We start from the raw sequence: 17,994 nt of genomic DNA, 5'->3' as shown, positions 1-17,994 counted from the left end.
GCAGTGTTTACCGATATATTGGAAAATTCAAAATGGCGCCCGACTCTCTCTTTAACATGGTAAGTTTGGGAAAAGGTGTTATAAATAATAAACTAGACAAAATACTATTAAAAAACCACCGAATATATGTCAACTTATGTCACGGTAAAATATATTGAGCGAGTTTCTAACAGTATTTTGTCTAGTTTATTATTTATAATAATATTTTTTGACAACTTTTTCGAATCTATGGGTACAGTAATACAAACCCTAAATACCCAACAGTGTTGTACTGTTGCATCTAATACCATCCACAGGATATGCACGTACCTATTTACTATGCCTCCCCACGGGACAGAGTTAGACACCAGGTCGTTTTTTAACGTGGAGAAAAGGTACAAAAATAAAAATTGTCTCAGTCGTGAAGGATTTCTCCTCCACCGAAAGAGAACAAAAGAAGTGCAGCAGCAGCACTGCAGCAGCGCAGCATCTGAAGAACAGATACTACACTTTGATGCACGTGTGTATACGGACGGAAGTAGGCAATGAAGACTAAACATGGACTAATGCATTGTGGGTAGAATTGGTGAATTCTCATGTCCGCCATGAAACCTTCTCACCACCTCTTATGAAACACACTAGTGTTTGAATTGTTCAAAATGATTTTTAAAACAGTTAAGTTTTTAGTATTTTGTTCCTTGATATCATCTTGATTTTCTTTTTTATCTATGAAAAAAAATTAAAAAAAAAAAAAAACACACCAACTCTAAAAATAGGTAAAAAAAAACAAAAAAACAAAACAAAAAACACATGTAAGTATAATTTCAAATTCATTGTTTTTACCGTTCAATTTTTTCTCCATCTAACGAATTAAATTCGAGCCCATTCTTTTTTCCTGGTATTGCAGTAAGTTTTAAATTTAACGCAGGATAAACAATCGATTTAAATTTTTTTTTTTTTTTTTTTTCAACCATACAGATAATCCTGTTTACTGAATACGGACAAATTGTCGTTATTTTCATTCTGAAACAAACAAAGTTGTTAACAAACACAAACAAACAAACAAAAAGAGTTTTATCAAGTAATTAATTTAGTTTTAGTTCATATTTTGAAATTATTTTAAAACAGATAAAATTTTCCGACATTTTAATTTTAATATATAAACAATCAAAAACTCAACGCAACTATTGCATTTTAATACCGTAAATGTATAATCGTTATATTTTCTGTTGAAATTAAAACATTTATTTTTTAAATGCTTTTTACCGTCTGCCAGAGTGATCTAATCATTATATGATAATCTGCGCATAAGTAGGTGTGTCAGAATTTTTGGGGAATTTGTTTGACACCCTTAGCACAAAACTGTGAATAAAATATAAAAAAAAAAAAAACTCGTAATTTCTCCTTTAAAACTGGGTTCTTTATTTTCTTTATGGATTATACTTCCAAAATCAGTAATAATAAATAATATTAAAGCTGTATAAAAAGTAATAGAAATATTATTTTTTATTTAAAAAAAAACAGTAATGAAATCAATTGAATTTTACGAGTTAAGTATTTTTCAATTTTTAAACTTTAAAAATCTATCAAAATTTTTCTATTGATTCAATTTTCAGGGTCAATGTGAAATTTTATGTTCTTTCCAATAAACCGAATATAATATTTTAGACAAACGTTTTTGTTTTTTTTTTAATTCACGCCCCCCCCCCTATTTTGAAATATCTATTAAAAAGTAAATAATTAATTTACTCACCAAAGTTTTATATATCACAAATTGAAGATAAAAGATCAATAAATAATATATTCAAACTTAAAACAACAAAAAAAGGAAGTGTTTTTTAGAAATTTACCTGTAAAGTCCGAAGTTAAAAACCTTTTTTTTTTTTTTAAACACGTTTTTTTTTTTTTTTAATTTTTTAAATGAAACCTTGGTCCTTGCTCCTTTAATTGAAAAAAAAAAGGGTTTGAATTACATTTTTCGAGTAGTTATAAGCTTGGAAAGACAACGGGTCGAATTATTCAATATTTTTTTACGCATTCGTAAGGTCAGTTTCTGATACACCTAGTGTTTCATTGTTTCGAGAATCACCAGTGAGGGTTGTCACAATTAACACTGGTCGATGGACAACAGAAGTTATTTCTGGCTTCATTAGTAAGGACCTAATCCATTGGGCCTACTGTTAACCGCGAGCAATGCTGTTGAAATTTAGACATTTATTTTTTAAATGCTTTTTACCGTCTGCCAGAGTGATCTAATCATTATATGATAATCTGCGCATAAGTAGGCGTGTCAGAATTTTTTGACACCCTTAACACAAAACTGTGAATAAAATATAAAAAAACTCGTAATTTCTCTTTTTAAAGTGGGTTGTTTATTTTCTTTATGGAATATTCTTCCAAAATAAACTATTAAAGTTTTTTGAAAAATAATAGAAATATTATTTTTTTAAAAAACAGTGTTTACAAAGACCCTGCGTGCGTTCATGCAGCCATTTTTTTTCTACGAAATGAATTGAATTTTACGAGTTAAATTTTTTTCAATTTAAAAATCTATCAAAATGTTTCTATTGGTTCAATTTTTACGATATTTGCAGGTTTAATGTGAAACTTTGAAATGTCTATTAAAATGAAAATAATTAATTTTCTCACCTCAGATTTATATATCACAAATTGAAGATAAAAGTTCAATAAATAAAATAATCTAATTTAAAATAAAAAAAGAATAGTTTTGTGCAAATTTACCTGTAAAGTCAAAAGTTTAAAACCTCTTTTTTTAAAAACCATGTTGATTTTTTTTTTTTGTAAGTGAAATCTCATATTTTGGTTATATTGTCCAGTAAATATTAGATGCCTGCAGCAATTTTTTCTATTTCATTCAATGTTTTTTTATTAGATCAAAAAGAAAAATTTTATTAGATCAAAAAGAAAATTCACTGCATAAAGAAGAAATAAAATATATTGAATCAAAAACTCATTTATTTCTTTAAGAGAATAAAAAAAATGGAAAATTGGTCAGGTGGTTTGTGTTTAAACGGCAAAAACTGATGAGTGAAATGTGATCATATTTCAAGAAGAGTGACCCATATTTTGTTCATGTACAAGGCACGACGGCTCATGCGTATGTGTTGTTTTTATGTTTTTGAAATAATTAATTATGGCCCTTTTAGGTATCCATATTCGACAACTGGAAAAAAGGGAGGAAACACTGTTTTGCTAACAGCGGATAACTGTTTTGGACCCTTACTAAAATAATTCTTTTATTTAAAAAGCACATGGAATATAAAATATAAATATGGACAAATTCTTATAAATGAAGAATGGAAGCATCCATTGATTAGTATTTTTTATAGGTAAGTGTTTTTTTGGCATTTATATTTATTAGATTTGGATTAAGTTAAAATTAGTTGAATTTCGTGAAATCTTTTTTAAAGAAAACCGATTTGAAAAAATATTGTATATTTTTCCATCAAACCTTTTTATTATTTTAAAATTTGGTTTTTGCTTCTTTTTATTGAAAAAAATTAGGGTTTGAAATGACATTATTCATGCTGTTATAAGCTTCGAAACATAGCAAGTCTAATTAATCAAATGTTTATCACTCCTTTGTAATGTTGATTTCTGACACTCCTAGCACATAAGAGCTAAATTGACTGATTTTTTATTTCAACTAAATATATATATATATATATTAGGTACATGCAAAATTAATGGCTGATATTCAAAATGTTTAAACATTTTGACCCCTCTCTTTACGTGAAAATTTACCAGAAATCAGGAAATAAACCAATTTTAATGAAAATTTCAGTATTCATAAAATAGTGATCACGGAATATAATAAACCCCTTATTTTTAATTGAATCTTAGTGAAAATGTATTATTTTGTTTAAACAAAAAACACCTTATGGTTTTCAGTTAAGCATGGCCAAAAAGTGAAAGAAAAACCAAGTTGTTTTTTTTTAATGAATTAAAATCAATTAAAATCCATTATTTTAAAACAACTTTTTTTGAAAGATAAAAGCCTGACTGTTATCATATAAAAAGCAGAATAATATAAATTTTTTTTTCTACTATTTTTAATAGAATTTTAAATTTTCCAAAACCACACCATAAACCGTCATTTTATCTTGATTGCTAAAATATTAAAATTTTTTTAAAGGTTTTGGAATCAAATAATTTTTTTTTCGTCTAAATAAGATTTGGGATAATTAGCTATAAGAATATGCAAAAATATAATATAAATACCTGGATTTCAAATAATTCCAACTTTTTATATCACTCTATAGATTTGCATAACAAAATAATAAAAAAAAATTAACGATAGTTTAAAATTAAGTATGGAGGCTTGGAGGGGGACTAACTAAACTATATTTAATTATGTATTTTTAACTTTGATTTGACGATTAAGTGAAGAGTTTAATTCTTTTTTTCATAAGCAATATATATATATATATATATATATATATATAAAATATGCATCGAGTCCGTTTGAAACCAAATCACAACGTAAGATTAGGAAAATAAACAAATATTTTACTTGTTTGAAATTCATCACAAATATATTTCAGAGGTAGACTCCATCTTTGGTGTGTCCTTTGTTTCTTTTTTTTTCTTTTCTTCCTTGCCATATTGTTACTTTGGAGAAAGAAGTCTGTATAGAGCCGCACATTGTATCTGGTGGTTGTATTTTGAATTGTTTGAACTGTGCACAGGTAACTTCCTAATCTCCAAAGTAACAACATGGCAAGGAAGAAGAAAAAAAAAAGAAACAAAACAACATACTGACGATGGAGTCTTCCTCCGAAATATATTTGTGATAAATTTCAAACAAGTAAAATATTTGTTTATTTTCCTAATATTACGTTCTGATTTGCTTTCAAGTGCACTTGATGCATATTTTATTTTATTTAAATTAAAACATTTCTATATTGAACTCTCATTCTTTGACATATATATATATATATATATATATCTTATTTATAATATTCCAAATTTTATTATGTTTATGTAATTGAGAATTCGATAATCGTTCATATACCAATAAATTTTAAGTCAGTATAAGTTGACTTTATTAGTAAGCTTTAAGATTACCAGTTTTTGTAATCGAACATTCATATATTATATTCACAAAGCCAAGATAACAAAGATTGGATTGATAGCAACAAGTAGTTTATTTTCATTGTTCATTACAATTGTTTCACAACCATTCGGACAATTTCAAAACTTATATCGTTTGAAAATATTCACAAGAACAGCCTCTCTTCAGACGTTAAGAAAAATAATTTTTTAATGAACAATATGGAATCCATTTTCCTTTTGTTTGTTTGTTTGTTTTATCTACAATCCCCACAATATAATATATTTTGATCAATTTCGGTTAATTATTTTAAGCATATTTGTACCCACAAATAAAGAACAGGGCCGTAGGCAGAAATATATATATAAAATATTGATTATGAAAGAAAACAGCATATACCCTTTTAAAGTTCATTCTTCACTTAATAATCAGTGAAAATTTCACACTAATTGGATAATTAGTAGATTTTTAAAGAGAGACTCCGTCAAAAATACTTTTTTTTTGTTTTTTTATACAGGCTTCACCACATTATCAAGGCCAAGAAGCCGCTCAAGGATAAGGGTTAAAGAGTGTACAGTAGAAATTGGACAATATAGTAATCATTAGTAATGAAAATTCGGTAAATTTGATAACTTATATGGAACGGCTCATCAAGAACTTATTTACGTTAGACTTGTACACAACCATATTGTAGTCAGCCGGAAAGCAGGAAAACGGAAGACAATTCCACAGGCGCGCAGTTCTAAGAAAAAAGCTTTGCTCATGGAATCTACGTTTAGGTTTAGGCACAGATAAAGAGTGGGGGGAATTATTGATAGTGTTTTCAGCTAGACAAGTGTTTCTTGTGAAAGTTAGGCGAGGGGGGACCATAGACTGAAGCTCAGTCGAACACTTTCCATGAAAATAACGATACATCAGAGACAAACTCGCAACATCTCTTCTGTGAGATAGAGGCTACAGGGAAGAGAAAAGGATATCTCCTACGAGACTACGAAGTCTATTTTGAACTCTATCAAGGCAGGACAAGTCCTTTCTAGCAGCTCCTGCCCAGATGTGGCAACAGTATTCCATCCTTGGACGTACCTGACTCTTATATAGATAGACAATTGCATCAGCAGTGAGATATCTATTGGATCGATAGAAAGATCCCACGATTTTTCCAGCGGCCTTGGCAACAGATTTGATGTACGTGTTCCATTTAAGATCAGGAGTAATGGTCAAGCCCAGAAGCTTGTCAAAACTTGAGGCCTCCCTAAGACGAGAGCCATTCATTTCAATTGATGCCAGATGTGGATCAGAATGTTGATGTAAAGAGAGAAGCTTGGTTTTAGATGCATTAAACTTACTCCTTTCCTTTTGGCTGTGCTTATTTTCAGTATGAAAAAAAATTAATGGATTTATTTTTGCTTATAAACTGTCCCTAGTTGGTTATATTATCAGTTATGGTTGGGAAATTGAAGCTCAATTCCAGAGAGGCATGCAAAACAGATGCAACACTTAAGGAAGCTATCAGGCTTCCTCTCCCAGCACATACAAAATAATGATTGACCAACCTATTGATTAGAATAGGTATTTTCAGAAACTCAAATCAGTAAAAAATAATAAGAGAAAAAATTATTAGATATTTTTCTAATAACTATGAATATTGCCTGTGAATTTTAGTGTAGGTTCAATGCTGATCTGAATAGCCCAGCTCATAAGAAAAGGCTGTTTTGAGAGTTAAGTATATTTCTGTTGTATTTTTCTTTTAATCATTATGTATGCTCTGTTTAGCATTGAGCTCTTACAGTAAGAATTTTCTACAGAATTGGCATTATACTTTTGTATTAACATGCATATATATATATATATATATATATATACTCGGGGTTTTTTATTCAAAAGTAATGGACTTGTGAATTCAACGAGGTTGTTAGATAGTGCTCAATAAAAAGAGCTGATAATACTTGTTTATTGTTATATAAACATGCTCAAATCCCGCTGCTACAAACAGCCACTTGTTTCAATCAAACAACAGATGAATATTCATTGAGCATTTGAATAGTCAAGTCGCTGCCTGATGATATCTGTTGTTTGATTGAAACAAGTGGCTGTTTGTAGCAGCGGGATGTGAGCATGTTTATATAACAATAAAGAAGTATATATATATATATATATATATATATATAATAACAAGTAGTTAATAAAACATGTTAAAAACACTTTGAAAAAGAGTTAAAAACATACTTAATTTTAAAAAGGAAACACTAAATAAGTGGATAGTCCTTAATCCACAGAGTTTCGAAGAAATACTTTCCTTCTCATCAGAGGGTAAGATTTAGCAAAATGCAGGATCGAATTTTGCTTGCAAAAGTATTTAATGGAACTACAAGTAAGTCAAAGATCTTACTTGATAACAAAAAATGAAGCAGAGAGAATAGGGTGAATAAAAAAGTGATTTCACATGAATGGATAGTCTGGTGAATGGTAAAGTATCCAATGACGGTAAAATCCAAAAATGCAGAATCCAAGAAAGTTAGTTAAATTTCCACATATATATATATATATATATATATATATATATATATAAAGCAATTGTAATGATTAACATGTTAGATAAACTCTCGTCTTTGCTCTAAGTAACTCCAACTTCATTAATAATCATCATTGATCATTGTAATTAAATTTAAAAAAACACAATATTTTCACATTAATGCAATAAATGAATGAATTAAATATTGTTTCAAATAAAAATAAACTTCTCGTTCAGTATATAACATAAACATTAAATATAACAAGATTGTTTTTTTTTAGTTTTATTGATGCATATTTATATTTACAGAAATAATGTCAAGTTCAACCGAGCAGAAATCGTTTTCCTGTACATTTTGTGAATCTTCATTTTGGTATGAATCCCAGTTGAATAACCACATGTCAATACACACTGGACAGAAAAAATTCTCCTGTGAAATATGTGGATCTTCATTTTCCAAGCAATCAAACCTAACAGGGCACATTCGTATACATATTGGAGACAAGCCATTCTCCTGTGAAACCTGCGGCTCTTCCTTTTCTCGTAAGCAACATCTGAAAGGACATATGCTTGTACACACTGGGGAGAGACCGTTTTCATGTGAAGTGTGTGGCTGTACATTCTCTAAAAAGTCACCTTTGACCTATCACATGCGTATACACACTGGTGAGAAACCATTTTCTTGTGAAACATGTGGCTGTAGATTTTCACGGAAATCAAGTCTTGTAAAACATGCGCGCATACACACAGGAGAGAAGCCATTCTCCTGCAAAATATGCGGATCCCCGTTTTCGGTGGAGTCGACTCTAAAACGACACATGCATGTGCATACTGGGGAGAAACCATACAGTTGTGAAACATGTGGCTCTTCATTTTCACAGAGGTCGACGTTGAAAAGGCACAAACTCATTCACACGGGAGAGAAACCATTTTGTTGTGAGATTTGTGAGACTTCGTTTTCTGACAAATCAATTCTGACGAAACACGTGCGTGTACACACAATGGAAAAACCGTTCTCATGTGAAATTTGCGGATCTTCATTTTCTCAGAAATCAACTTTGAAAAGACACATCCCTATACACATGGGAAGCAAAGAAAGGAAAAAGAAACGTGAAAAATATTGATAAACCATCTTGTATTGAAGTTTAACAAAACGATTACCTAAAAAAATGAAACCTATTCACCTCCTTCTTTGAGGCTTGCATCTGAGAGCTTACAACAAAAATCAATGAAGCAGAATTGTTACCGTGTGTTAACTTCCCATGTGGCACAATCGACAGCACCCCTTTCGAAGGAGCTGGGGGTTTCTACATTAATAACCCCTATATTTAGCTTCTCACCTTGTGCCTGACTTTGTGATGAAGGTAAAAACATTTCATGCAGGTGCTTTGTGGGTTTGGGAAGGTTTGAATGACAGTCTTTTTATAATATTCAACTAAGTCAAAACCATGTGAGATCCTAGAAAACGAAAGGTCAAACCTGGAGAACTCGTTGTTTGAAAACAAAACAAGGTTCAAACTGTATGACTATATCTTTCTCTCTTTTTTATGTCGTTCTCTCTCTCTCTATATATATTTTTCTCTTTTTCAATGAAGAAAGAGAGAATTAAATATAATTGTATTGTTTTAAAAACAGTTGAAGCTTTGATTCTGGGGTCGACGGACGGATGCGTAATAGCATGTGTCTGGTCTTTATAAAAATATGACTGGTCTTTATAAAAATATGCTGCTCATTGTTAAATCTTAAATAAATTATATTTTTATAAAAATGCATTTGTTCGCTATTTTTGTATCAGCGTTAAATTTCAGCATGCCATTAATGCCGACGATGGAAAGATGCCTGTAACGATGCAATGAAGACAAGAAGCAACCCATGCCAGCTGGTTAAATTCAACGACATATTGACCCATTGAGTTGCTGTTTCCAACATATGCCTATCGTTGGATATTGTTTATTCACCCAGGGAGCTAGTTGCATTCCCAGGAGGCTCCTTAACCAAGTAACTCTCCCTGAGAAACGATAATACCATACCAAGACATCTGTTGCAGCTCGTCTGTTGTTTACTGCCTTGTCTATTTAATCTATTGTGGTTTGAGTTGTCCCCCTTTGCAAATTGGCTGTTTGGAGAAATGGAAAACTAGATGGCTCTGTGTGGTTTGAGTTGTCCCGCTTTGCAAATTGGCTGTTTGGAGAAATGGAAAACTAGATGACTCTGTGTGGTTTGAGTTGTCCCCCTTTGCAAATTGGCAGTTTGGAGAAATGGAAAACTAGATGACTCTGTGTGGTTTGAGTTGTCCCGCTTTGCAAATTGGCTGTTTGGAGAAATGGAAAACTAGATGGCTCTGTGTGGTTTGAGTTGTCCCCCTTTGCAAATTGGCTGTTTGGAGAAATGGAAAACTAGGTGGCTTTTATAGATATATAGATAATCTATTAAACTGGGTGTCAGATGCTTGTGAATGTATATACAGATAAATTGTTTTTTAAAGAGTTACATTAATAATTTGGTTATATAAAAAGAATAATAATTTAGTCTCCTAACAATACTTTCACAGTATGCTATAGAGCGAGAGAGGGAGAGAGAGATATGGTGTGTGGATGAATGTTGTGGATGACAAAATGACAAATCAATCAGCTTGGTTTCTGTCACTCTTTGTGCCTTTTGACCCAAATTCACTTGATTATAATGACAAGATCCTCCTCGAAAAATATATCAAAGCCAAATTCCAATTTGGCTATTTACATTTTCGAAAACTTACACAATTGAAGAATGTTAAATTTTAAAGCTTCCACACAATGTTATGATTTCTGATGATGTTTCTTGTTTTGAAGACTTGTCAACAATCCTTGCGTGTGTGCACCCAGCTCATTATGCATGTGTGCACAATTAGCAATAATTTTGGCGTAGCCCAGAATAACGTGTAACACTTCCTAGAATTAACTGAGTCTAACCTACACTCTGCATACCCAGACATCTGTTGCTTCAATTTTCTAAACTTTAAATGTTTTATCTAATCATGCTTTTATTTTGAAGTCTCTTCTTTAAAAATTTTTTTTTTAATTTATTATTTATTTATTATATTCTTCTTTTTTTGTTCTTTCTTTTTTGCTTTTGTCACATTTTTTTCCATTTCTACTCTGGATGTTTTAAAGTCTGTCTTGTAATAAAGTTCCTATGTAACTTTACTCTTTATTTTTTTTATTATTACATTTTCACCTCAAACAAGGCACATTGTCACTTTGGTGTAGGGGCTACTATCAGGGGCAACAACTACTAGGGTACTATGTAAGGATTCGGGCAGCAAGATGTCGGTTCACGTTACACTTGAACCTCTGCACGTCAGTACAGTTGGTGAAGCAGGGACCTGGAATGGAATTCCAAAGTCTAGCGGTTAACTTATTATAATGTTTGCTCCTCCTAATCTGATACATTTTTTTAACCATGAAAATAAATATCAAGTGATATCCAAAAGTTCGAAATAGGTAGGGGCGATTAGTGCGTCCAAAAATATTTCCGTGAGATATCCTTAAGGATCTCTTTAAAAAATATTCATAATTAGAGAAAGAGTGACAAACCCGTGTAGAAAAATCATATAGTGGAATGCAGAAGTAAAATCCAATTCAGGGAAATAGTTCTTGTGCAGAAAGGCATTTGAAGTATTTTTATTTAATATACGGTTCTAATAAAAAATAAGGAACCTTTCACGTTTATTTTGTATTCCTTGTTTTGAATAGAAATATTGTAAGTTTATTACTAGAATATATTGATTTTGTTCTACTTATATATATATACTAGCATTTCAGCCCGGCGTTGCCCGGGTGTTTGGAGGTGTATGTTGAGCAAAAAAAAAAAAGCAGTCAGTTTTTTAAACTTTGACCCCTATTATGACCCCTTAACATTTATTATTTTGGGCTCTTAAGTTATTAAGTTAAATCCATGTCCAATGAACCTATATCTAAAATTTCAAGTGTTTAGATCCAAAATTGTTGGAGGAGTTTGGTAGAGTTCTCGAAGGTCAAATCATTGAACAGCCAAATTTCTGGCCGAAGACAGATTACAAACATTTTCCCAAATCTCAGTACCCTGTATATCAAATTTCGAGTCTTAAAACTTAAGACTTAAAATTGAGAGAGTTATTGCATATGGAAATGTACACAGACACACACAGACAGCCAGGCACGTTCATTTTTATAGATATATAGATAATCTATTAAACTGGGTGTCAGATGCTTATGAATGTCTCTCTCTATAGCATACTGTGAAAGTATTGTTAGGAGACTAAATCATCATTCTTTTTATACAACCAAATTATTAATGTAACTCTTTAAAAAACAATTTATCTGTATATACAGATAAATCTCTCAATTTATACAACCAAATTATTAATGTAACTCTTTAAAAAACAATTTATCTGTATATACAGATAAATCTCTCAATTTATACAACCAAATTATTAATGTAACTCTTTAAAAAACAATTTATCTGTATATACAGATAAATTGTTTTTTAAAGAGTTACATTAATAATTTGGTTGTATAAAAAGAATGATGATTTAGTCTCCTAACAATACTTTCACAGTATGCTAGAGAGAGAGAGAGAGAGAGAGAGAGAGAGAGAGATGGTGTGTTGATGAATGTTGTTGATGACAAAATGACAAATCAATCAGCTCGGTTTCTGTCACTCTTTTTGCCTTTTGACCCGAATTCATTTGATTATAATGACAAGATCCTCCTCGAAAAATATATCAAAGCCAAATTCCAATTTAGCTATTTACATTTTCGAAAACTTACACAATTGAAGAATGTTGAATTTTAAAGCTTCTACACAATGTTATGATTTCTGATGATGTTTCTTGTTTTGAAGACTTGTCAACAACCCTTGCGTGTGTGCACCCAGCTCAGTATGTGTGTGTGGAAAACCAGCCATAATTTTGGCATTTCCCAGAATGACATGTAACACTTCCTAGAATTAACTGAGTCTAACCTACACTCTCCTTAATCTTTTCTAATCGTTTTTACTCTACCATAACGAGTTTACTAACTCCCTGATCGTCCAAGCTTGAATTGAATATAATTTACACTCCTGCAATCATTTTGACATCCTAATACGAAACATCCGCACAGATTTAAAGTTTATATTTGGACCACTCTCTTCTTGATTAGAGAACATAGTCTAGAATCAGAGACATTCCTACGATACGGACAAACAAAGTAATGGTGCAGTGGTGCACTGTGATAGCCAATTAAATCAATTGATTTGATTGAAAAATGGGCGATTTCATCGATTTTGATGACAATAAGAGTGTGAAACATTGGCCACCATTCAATCCCAGGCAACGTCGGCTCTCCTTGCTAGTAAACACTCACACAATATATATATATATATATATATATATATATATATATATATATAATTATTTACTATAAATACCTACAGACACTAGTGTTTCATAATTATATTTATATATATATATAATTATTTACTATAAATACCTATAGACACGACTGTTTCATCCTTTTGGGAATCTTCAGTGCAGGGAGTCACGATTAACACCAGCTGATAGATTCAAACCCGGCGACACAAGCCATCTCTGACTTGATTAACAAGGGCCGTATCCATTTGGCTACCGTTAACCATGTGAAATAACATTGAAATTTAAAGATTTTATTTTTAAATATTTTTTTAAAGTCAGTTAGAGTCATCTAATCATTATATGATGATCTATCCATAAGAGCTAAATTGACCGACTTTTTAATTCAACTGAAACTGCTCAACGATAAGAAACGAGTTTCTTAAAGGGGCTGACATAATTATTTACTATAATAATTAAATACCTACAGACACTAGTGTTTCATCCTTTCGGGATTCTTCAGTACAGAATGTCACTATACTAGTCGATATATATATATATATATATATATATATATATATATATATATATATATATATATATATATATATAGGGAGGGAGATATAAAAACTAAAGTAAATTATAAATATTAAAAAAATAATATTTATAAAGTAATCTCAACCAGATGTAAAAGCTTGATAAAACCAAATAGGAGATATAACTTATAATGAGAACAATATATATATATATATATATATATATATATATATATATATATATATACACGGTTTGATGGACCAGTATCTGACTCTTGAAAAAAAATAAACAAAATACCAATAGGGGCATGATGGACTCTGGACAAACAAGATAGGCACTGCATTCTAATACTTCTATAATGAAGATTTCTACTATGCATTCAATATACAGACGACCCTGACAGCAATACTTAACCCAATGGTAATCATTCTTGACTCTTTTCTGGAGGGGAGTAGTCTATGCTAAATAAAAAAAAAACAACAAAAAACAAAAATGCCTAAAACATAATCGAAATAATTAAATGATAGGTAAGCTTGTTCAAAAATAATAATTTGTGTTTAGTGATGCAGTCCTTACAATAGTACTCATTTTTCATGCTCCAAAACACCAGACCTTTATATTGAGTCAGAAAAAAAAATCAAGTCTTCCGAAGCAACGATTGAATCAATTTCTGCATGTGAAGCCATGATAATTTTGTATGAATAAAACATATTTTATTATTTATTTTATCCATTTGTCTGCCTATCTATTTATAATTTAACTTCCCCGGGCATCCGGGAATTAACCGAGTCTAGCCTACACTTTCTCCGGTCTTGGCTAATCATTTCAACTCTTCCTAGCACTTTGGATATCCTAGCTTTAAGTGACATCTAACTGACACTCTGCAATCATTTTGACATTCTAATGCCAAGCATATGCACAGATTCAGAGTTTCTATTCAACCCACTCTTTTTTACAATAGTAATTTTTCTTTGTAATCCAAAATGTTTGGAACCGGAAAAAATCAAGCCTACTAAACAACGATTGAATCATGTTCTGTGTGTGAAGCCATGATATATTTGTATGAACAAAACTTATATTTTATTATTTATTTCTCTCTTTCTCTCTCTCATATATATATATATATATATATATATATATATATATATATATATATATATATATATATATATATAGAGAGAGAGAGAGAGAGAGAGAGAGAGATTCAGCCACTCTGATGAGTCGTGGACGACGAAACACATGTCAGTGGATAATTATATTCTATATATATATATATATATATATATATATATATAGGGTGTCCACAAAGTCTAGCTTCATAATCTACACGGTGCCCACAAAGTCTGGCTGCATGATCTACATGGTGCCCACAAAGTCTGGCTGCATAATCTGCAGGGTATCCACAAAGTCTGACTACATAATCTACAGGGTATCCACAAAGTCTGGCTACATAATGTAGCCAGACTTTGTGAACACCATATATATATATATATATATATATATATATATATATATATATATATATATATATATATATATATATGGCATATTTGATTAAATAAAATAAACGTTTTTGTCTATTAATTCTATTTTCTATTCTTCCCAACTTTTGAATAACAGTCTTCACTTCTTGTGGGAACTGGCTGATATAATCACCATATTTATCATAAATCCGAGTACTTTCAAATCGTTCAGAATTCCTGGTTTTAAACAATTTATAAAAAGAAAAAAAGAAAAAAAAAACTTTATAAATTGTTTAAAACCAGTTAGATTAATTTATCCCTGACGATGAATCCTGAAGGATTGGAAAGTACTCGGACTTATGATAAATATGGTGATTATATCAGCCAGTTCTTGCCAGAGTGAAGACTGTTATTCAGAAGTTGGAAAGGATCGAAAATAGAATTAATAGACAAAAAACGTCTACTTTATTTAATGAAATATGCCATAGAGGAAAAATGCTGCCTAAATATACATACAAGCAATGTTGAAGCTGGTCAATACTTAATGGGACTTCCAGCTGCTGTATGTGCTCTCTGCCTATCTCGGTATTGTTTCCAATCGTCCTGGACCTCTCCTTGCCACTGGACTCAAACAGTGCCAATTCAGGAGAGGTGGAGTTGAAGACTGTGCAACCCTTGCCTCACAATTACATATGCAGCTGCCCCTACAAGGGGTGTCCGTTGTCTTTCAAGACTGAACGGAAGCATCAAATATATCCCAGCATCCAAATACATGTATTTGGGGATTTTAATATCCGTGATTGAATCATTCAACTATACAAATCAAGTTGGTAACAATTTCTAGATTGCATGCTACAATTCATTTCCAAATATCTGCCCCCCCCCCTAGGGGGTGCCTTTCGTGTTAAAATGGCTAGAATTGACACTTGTGTGCTTATTTAAAAAAAATTGATGTGTTAGATCTTTATAAAACTTTCTGAAAAGTTGTAACTAACTGATTTCTATATATTTTGTTTGTCTATACTTCACGATAACTCTTGGGTGTGTCCCAGGGGCTCTTTTAGGACTAATAAAAACACTCCATTTTTGGGACTGTTTTACCATATTTGTCCCAATTTTTCTGTGTATGTCTATTTAGCAGTTTTGCATGGTGCTGAGCTCAAATTTAAACATGTTAAGTCCTTGGGGACTTTTAGGGGCTAATTCGGGGGGGGGGCAAATGATGGACTTAGTCATTTCTTTTTTTGCATAGTGCAGAACTCAGATTTACATATGTTAAGGCCTAAAACTGCACCGTTTGTTCATTTTCACCAGGATTTGACATCCCCTAGGGACTTTTGGGGCTAAATGGGGGGGGGGGGCAAATGCTGAACTTATTAATTTTTTTTATGCCTCGTTCACTGTGCAATCACGGGGGAACATGCATGCTTCACTTGTTCATTCTGTAGAATTTCCACTTGTAGATTCTTAATTTTCATATCTGTTTCATAATCAGCTTCTAATAAGTTTATATTCTGCAATATATATTTTTTATGTGTGTTATCATATCTTCTTACATATTTTAGACTATAGTAAAGTATCTGATGTTACTGGGGTTCTGAAAACTGAGTCTACACTTTAATCCTAAGCAAAAAGACAAAGAACCATTTAAAAATAATGTTTTTATGACTAGACAGTTTTAAATAATTTTTTTAAATCCTAGTTTAATCTATTATTGTAATATCTACTGTTACATAAAAGTCACTTTGTGTGTGTGTATGTATGTGTGCGTGCGTGTGTGTGTGTGGGTGCGTGCATGTGTGTGTGCATGCGTGTATGTGTGTTCACGAGGGCCTTCCTCATAGGTTCTGAAACGGATGAGCCTATCTTTTGCAAATTTCACACAAAGCTAATTTATCTGTCTGGCATTGTTCTTAGATATGCTTTGTACAGAAAATCATCCGATAAATATCGAAAATTGAAGAAATCCGATCTTAAAAATAGCTTTTCTCTCTTATAGGTAAAAAAGAATAATTTTTGCAGGGGAATATTTTATGTTATACTGGCCAAGGGAGATAATAGAATTTCAACAAATTATTTCTTCTTAAAACAAAACAGAATTATTGACATCTGGAAATATAACTCAGTGGTAAAGTTGTTGTTGTTTCACCACGTTTCTGCTAACTCATCCTCTGGCCTTCTTCAGGTGATTAACCGTGACAGGATAAGAATGTTGAGTCTTGTAATTGTATCCCCCATAATTTCTGTTCCGTCTGCCTGCTTCCCTCCGGACTACAACTTGGATGTCTTCAAGTCTAATGTTAACAAATTCCTAATGAACCGCCCCCCTAATTAAACACTTCATAAAATCTCCTCACTAACGTAATGTACTTGCAATAACCTTTATCCCTGAGTGGCTTCCGGGCCTTGATAAGTGGTGATCACTGTGTAAAAAAAAAAAAAAAAAAAAAAAAAATTACTGCCTTCCATAGTTGTTGATGTCTCACCTCATTTTGGTCAACTAATCCTCAGGCCTGCTTTTTGTAGGATTGAAACTGCTATCCTCGGACAATGCTCACCTAGAACTGTAGAGGCTCAACACATTTATCCACTGCGCCAAGGGCCCTGAAAGTGGATCAAGTTTGGATTTTTGGTCTTATAAATCCAAGTTTTCAATTTTATCTGGTCTTGGTAAGTCACTGACATGCAGAGTTACCGTTATTCCTGGACCAATCTTTGCTGATGCATTCTGTGTAAGCTACTGAGGTTAAAGAGGTCTTTCCAATCCCATTCATGACCACACAGTCTAAAGCAATAGCAGTTCTTCAATGAATGCCGAGCTTCACTGCCAGGATCCAGTGACTTTGTATGATTTAGAAAGATGTTATATCAGAAACTTGTGGCAAGGACCTCTTTGGATCTTGCTGATGCATTCTGGGATAGATGAAAGATAAGATTAACTCTCAATGGTATTGAGTGCCACATCGGAGTGATCCAAATAACTCTGAGTCTTCTCTGACCTAAAAACCTGACATCATGCCTTATAACAGACTCGAGGAGAAAACAAATAAACACATACCTAAGCAAACTTTTTCTCACAGAA

At 31.8% G+C, this 17,994-nt stretch overlaps 1 protein-coding gene across 1 annotated transcript in view; it reads left to right on the top strand.

Annotated features, from left to right (window-relative positions):
• Window positions 1–431: 431 nt before the first annotated feature.
• Window positions 432–17,994, top strand: part of LOC145269168 (uncharacterized) — an 85,709-nt gene continuing 68,146 nt past the window's right edge. Inside the window, exons 1-3 of the mRNA XM_080124777.1 lie at window positions 432–791; window positions 7,875–8,686; window positions 12,426–12,462. Of these exons, the coding sequence (XP_079980903.1) occupies window positions 7,880–8,686; window positions 12,426–12,462 (844 nt within the window). The 5' untranslated portion in view covers window positions 432–791; window positions 7,875–7,879. The remainder of the gene's footprint in view (window positions 792–7,874; window positions 8,687–12,425; window positions 12,463–17,994) is intronic.

This window comes from Euprymna scolopes, chromosome 45 (genome assembly GCF_053919585.1).
Source record: "Euprymna scolopes isolate OS-2025 chromosome 45, ASM5391958v1, whole genome shotgun sequence".
NCBI lineage: Eukaryota > Metazoa > Mollusca > Cephalopoda > Sepiida > Sepiolidae > Euprymna > Euprymna scolopes.
The sequence above is the reverse complement of the archived record's forward strand: the minus strand, read 5'-3'. Positions and strand labels throughout refer to the sequence as shown.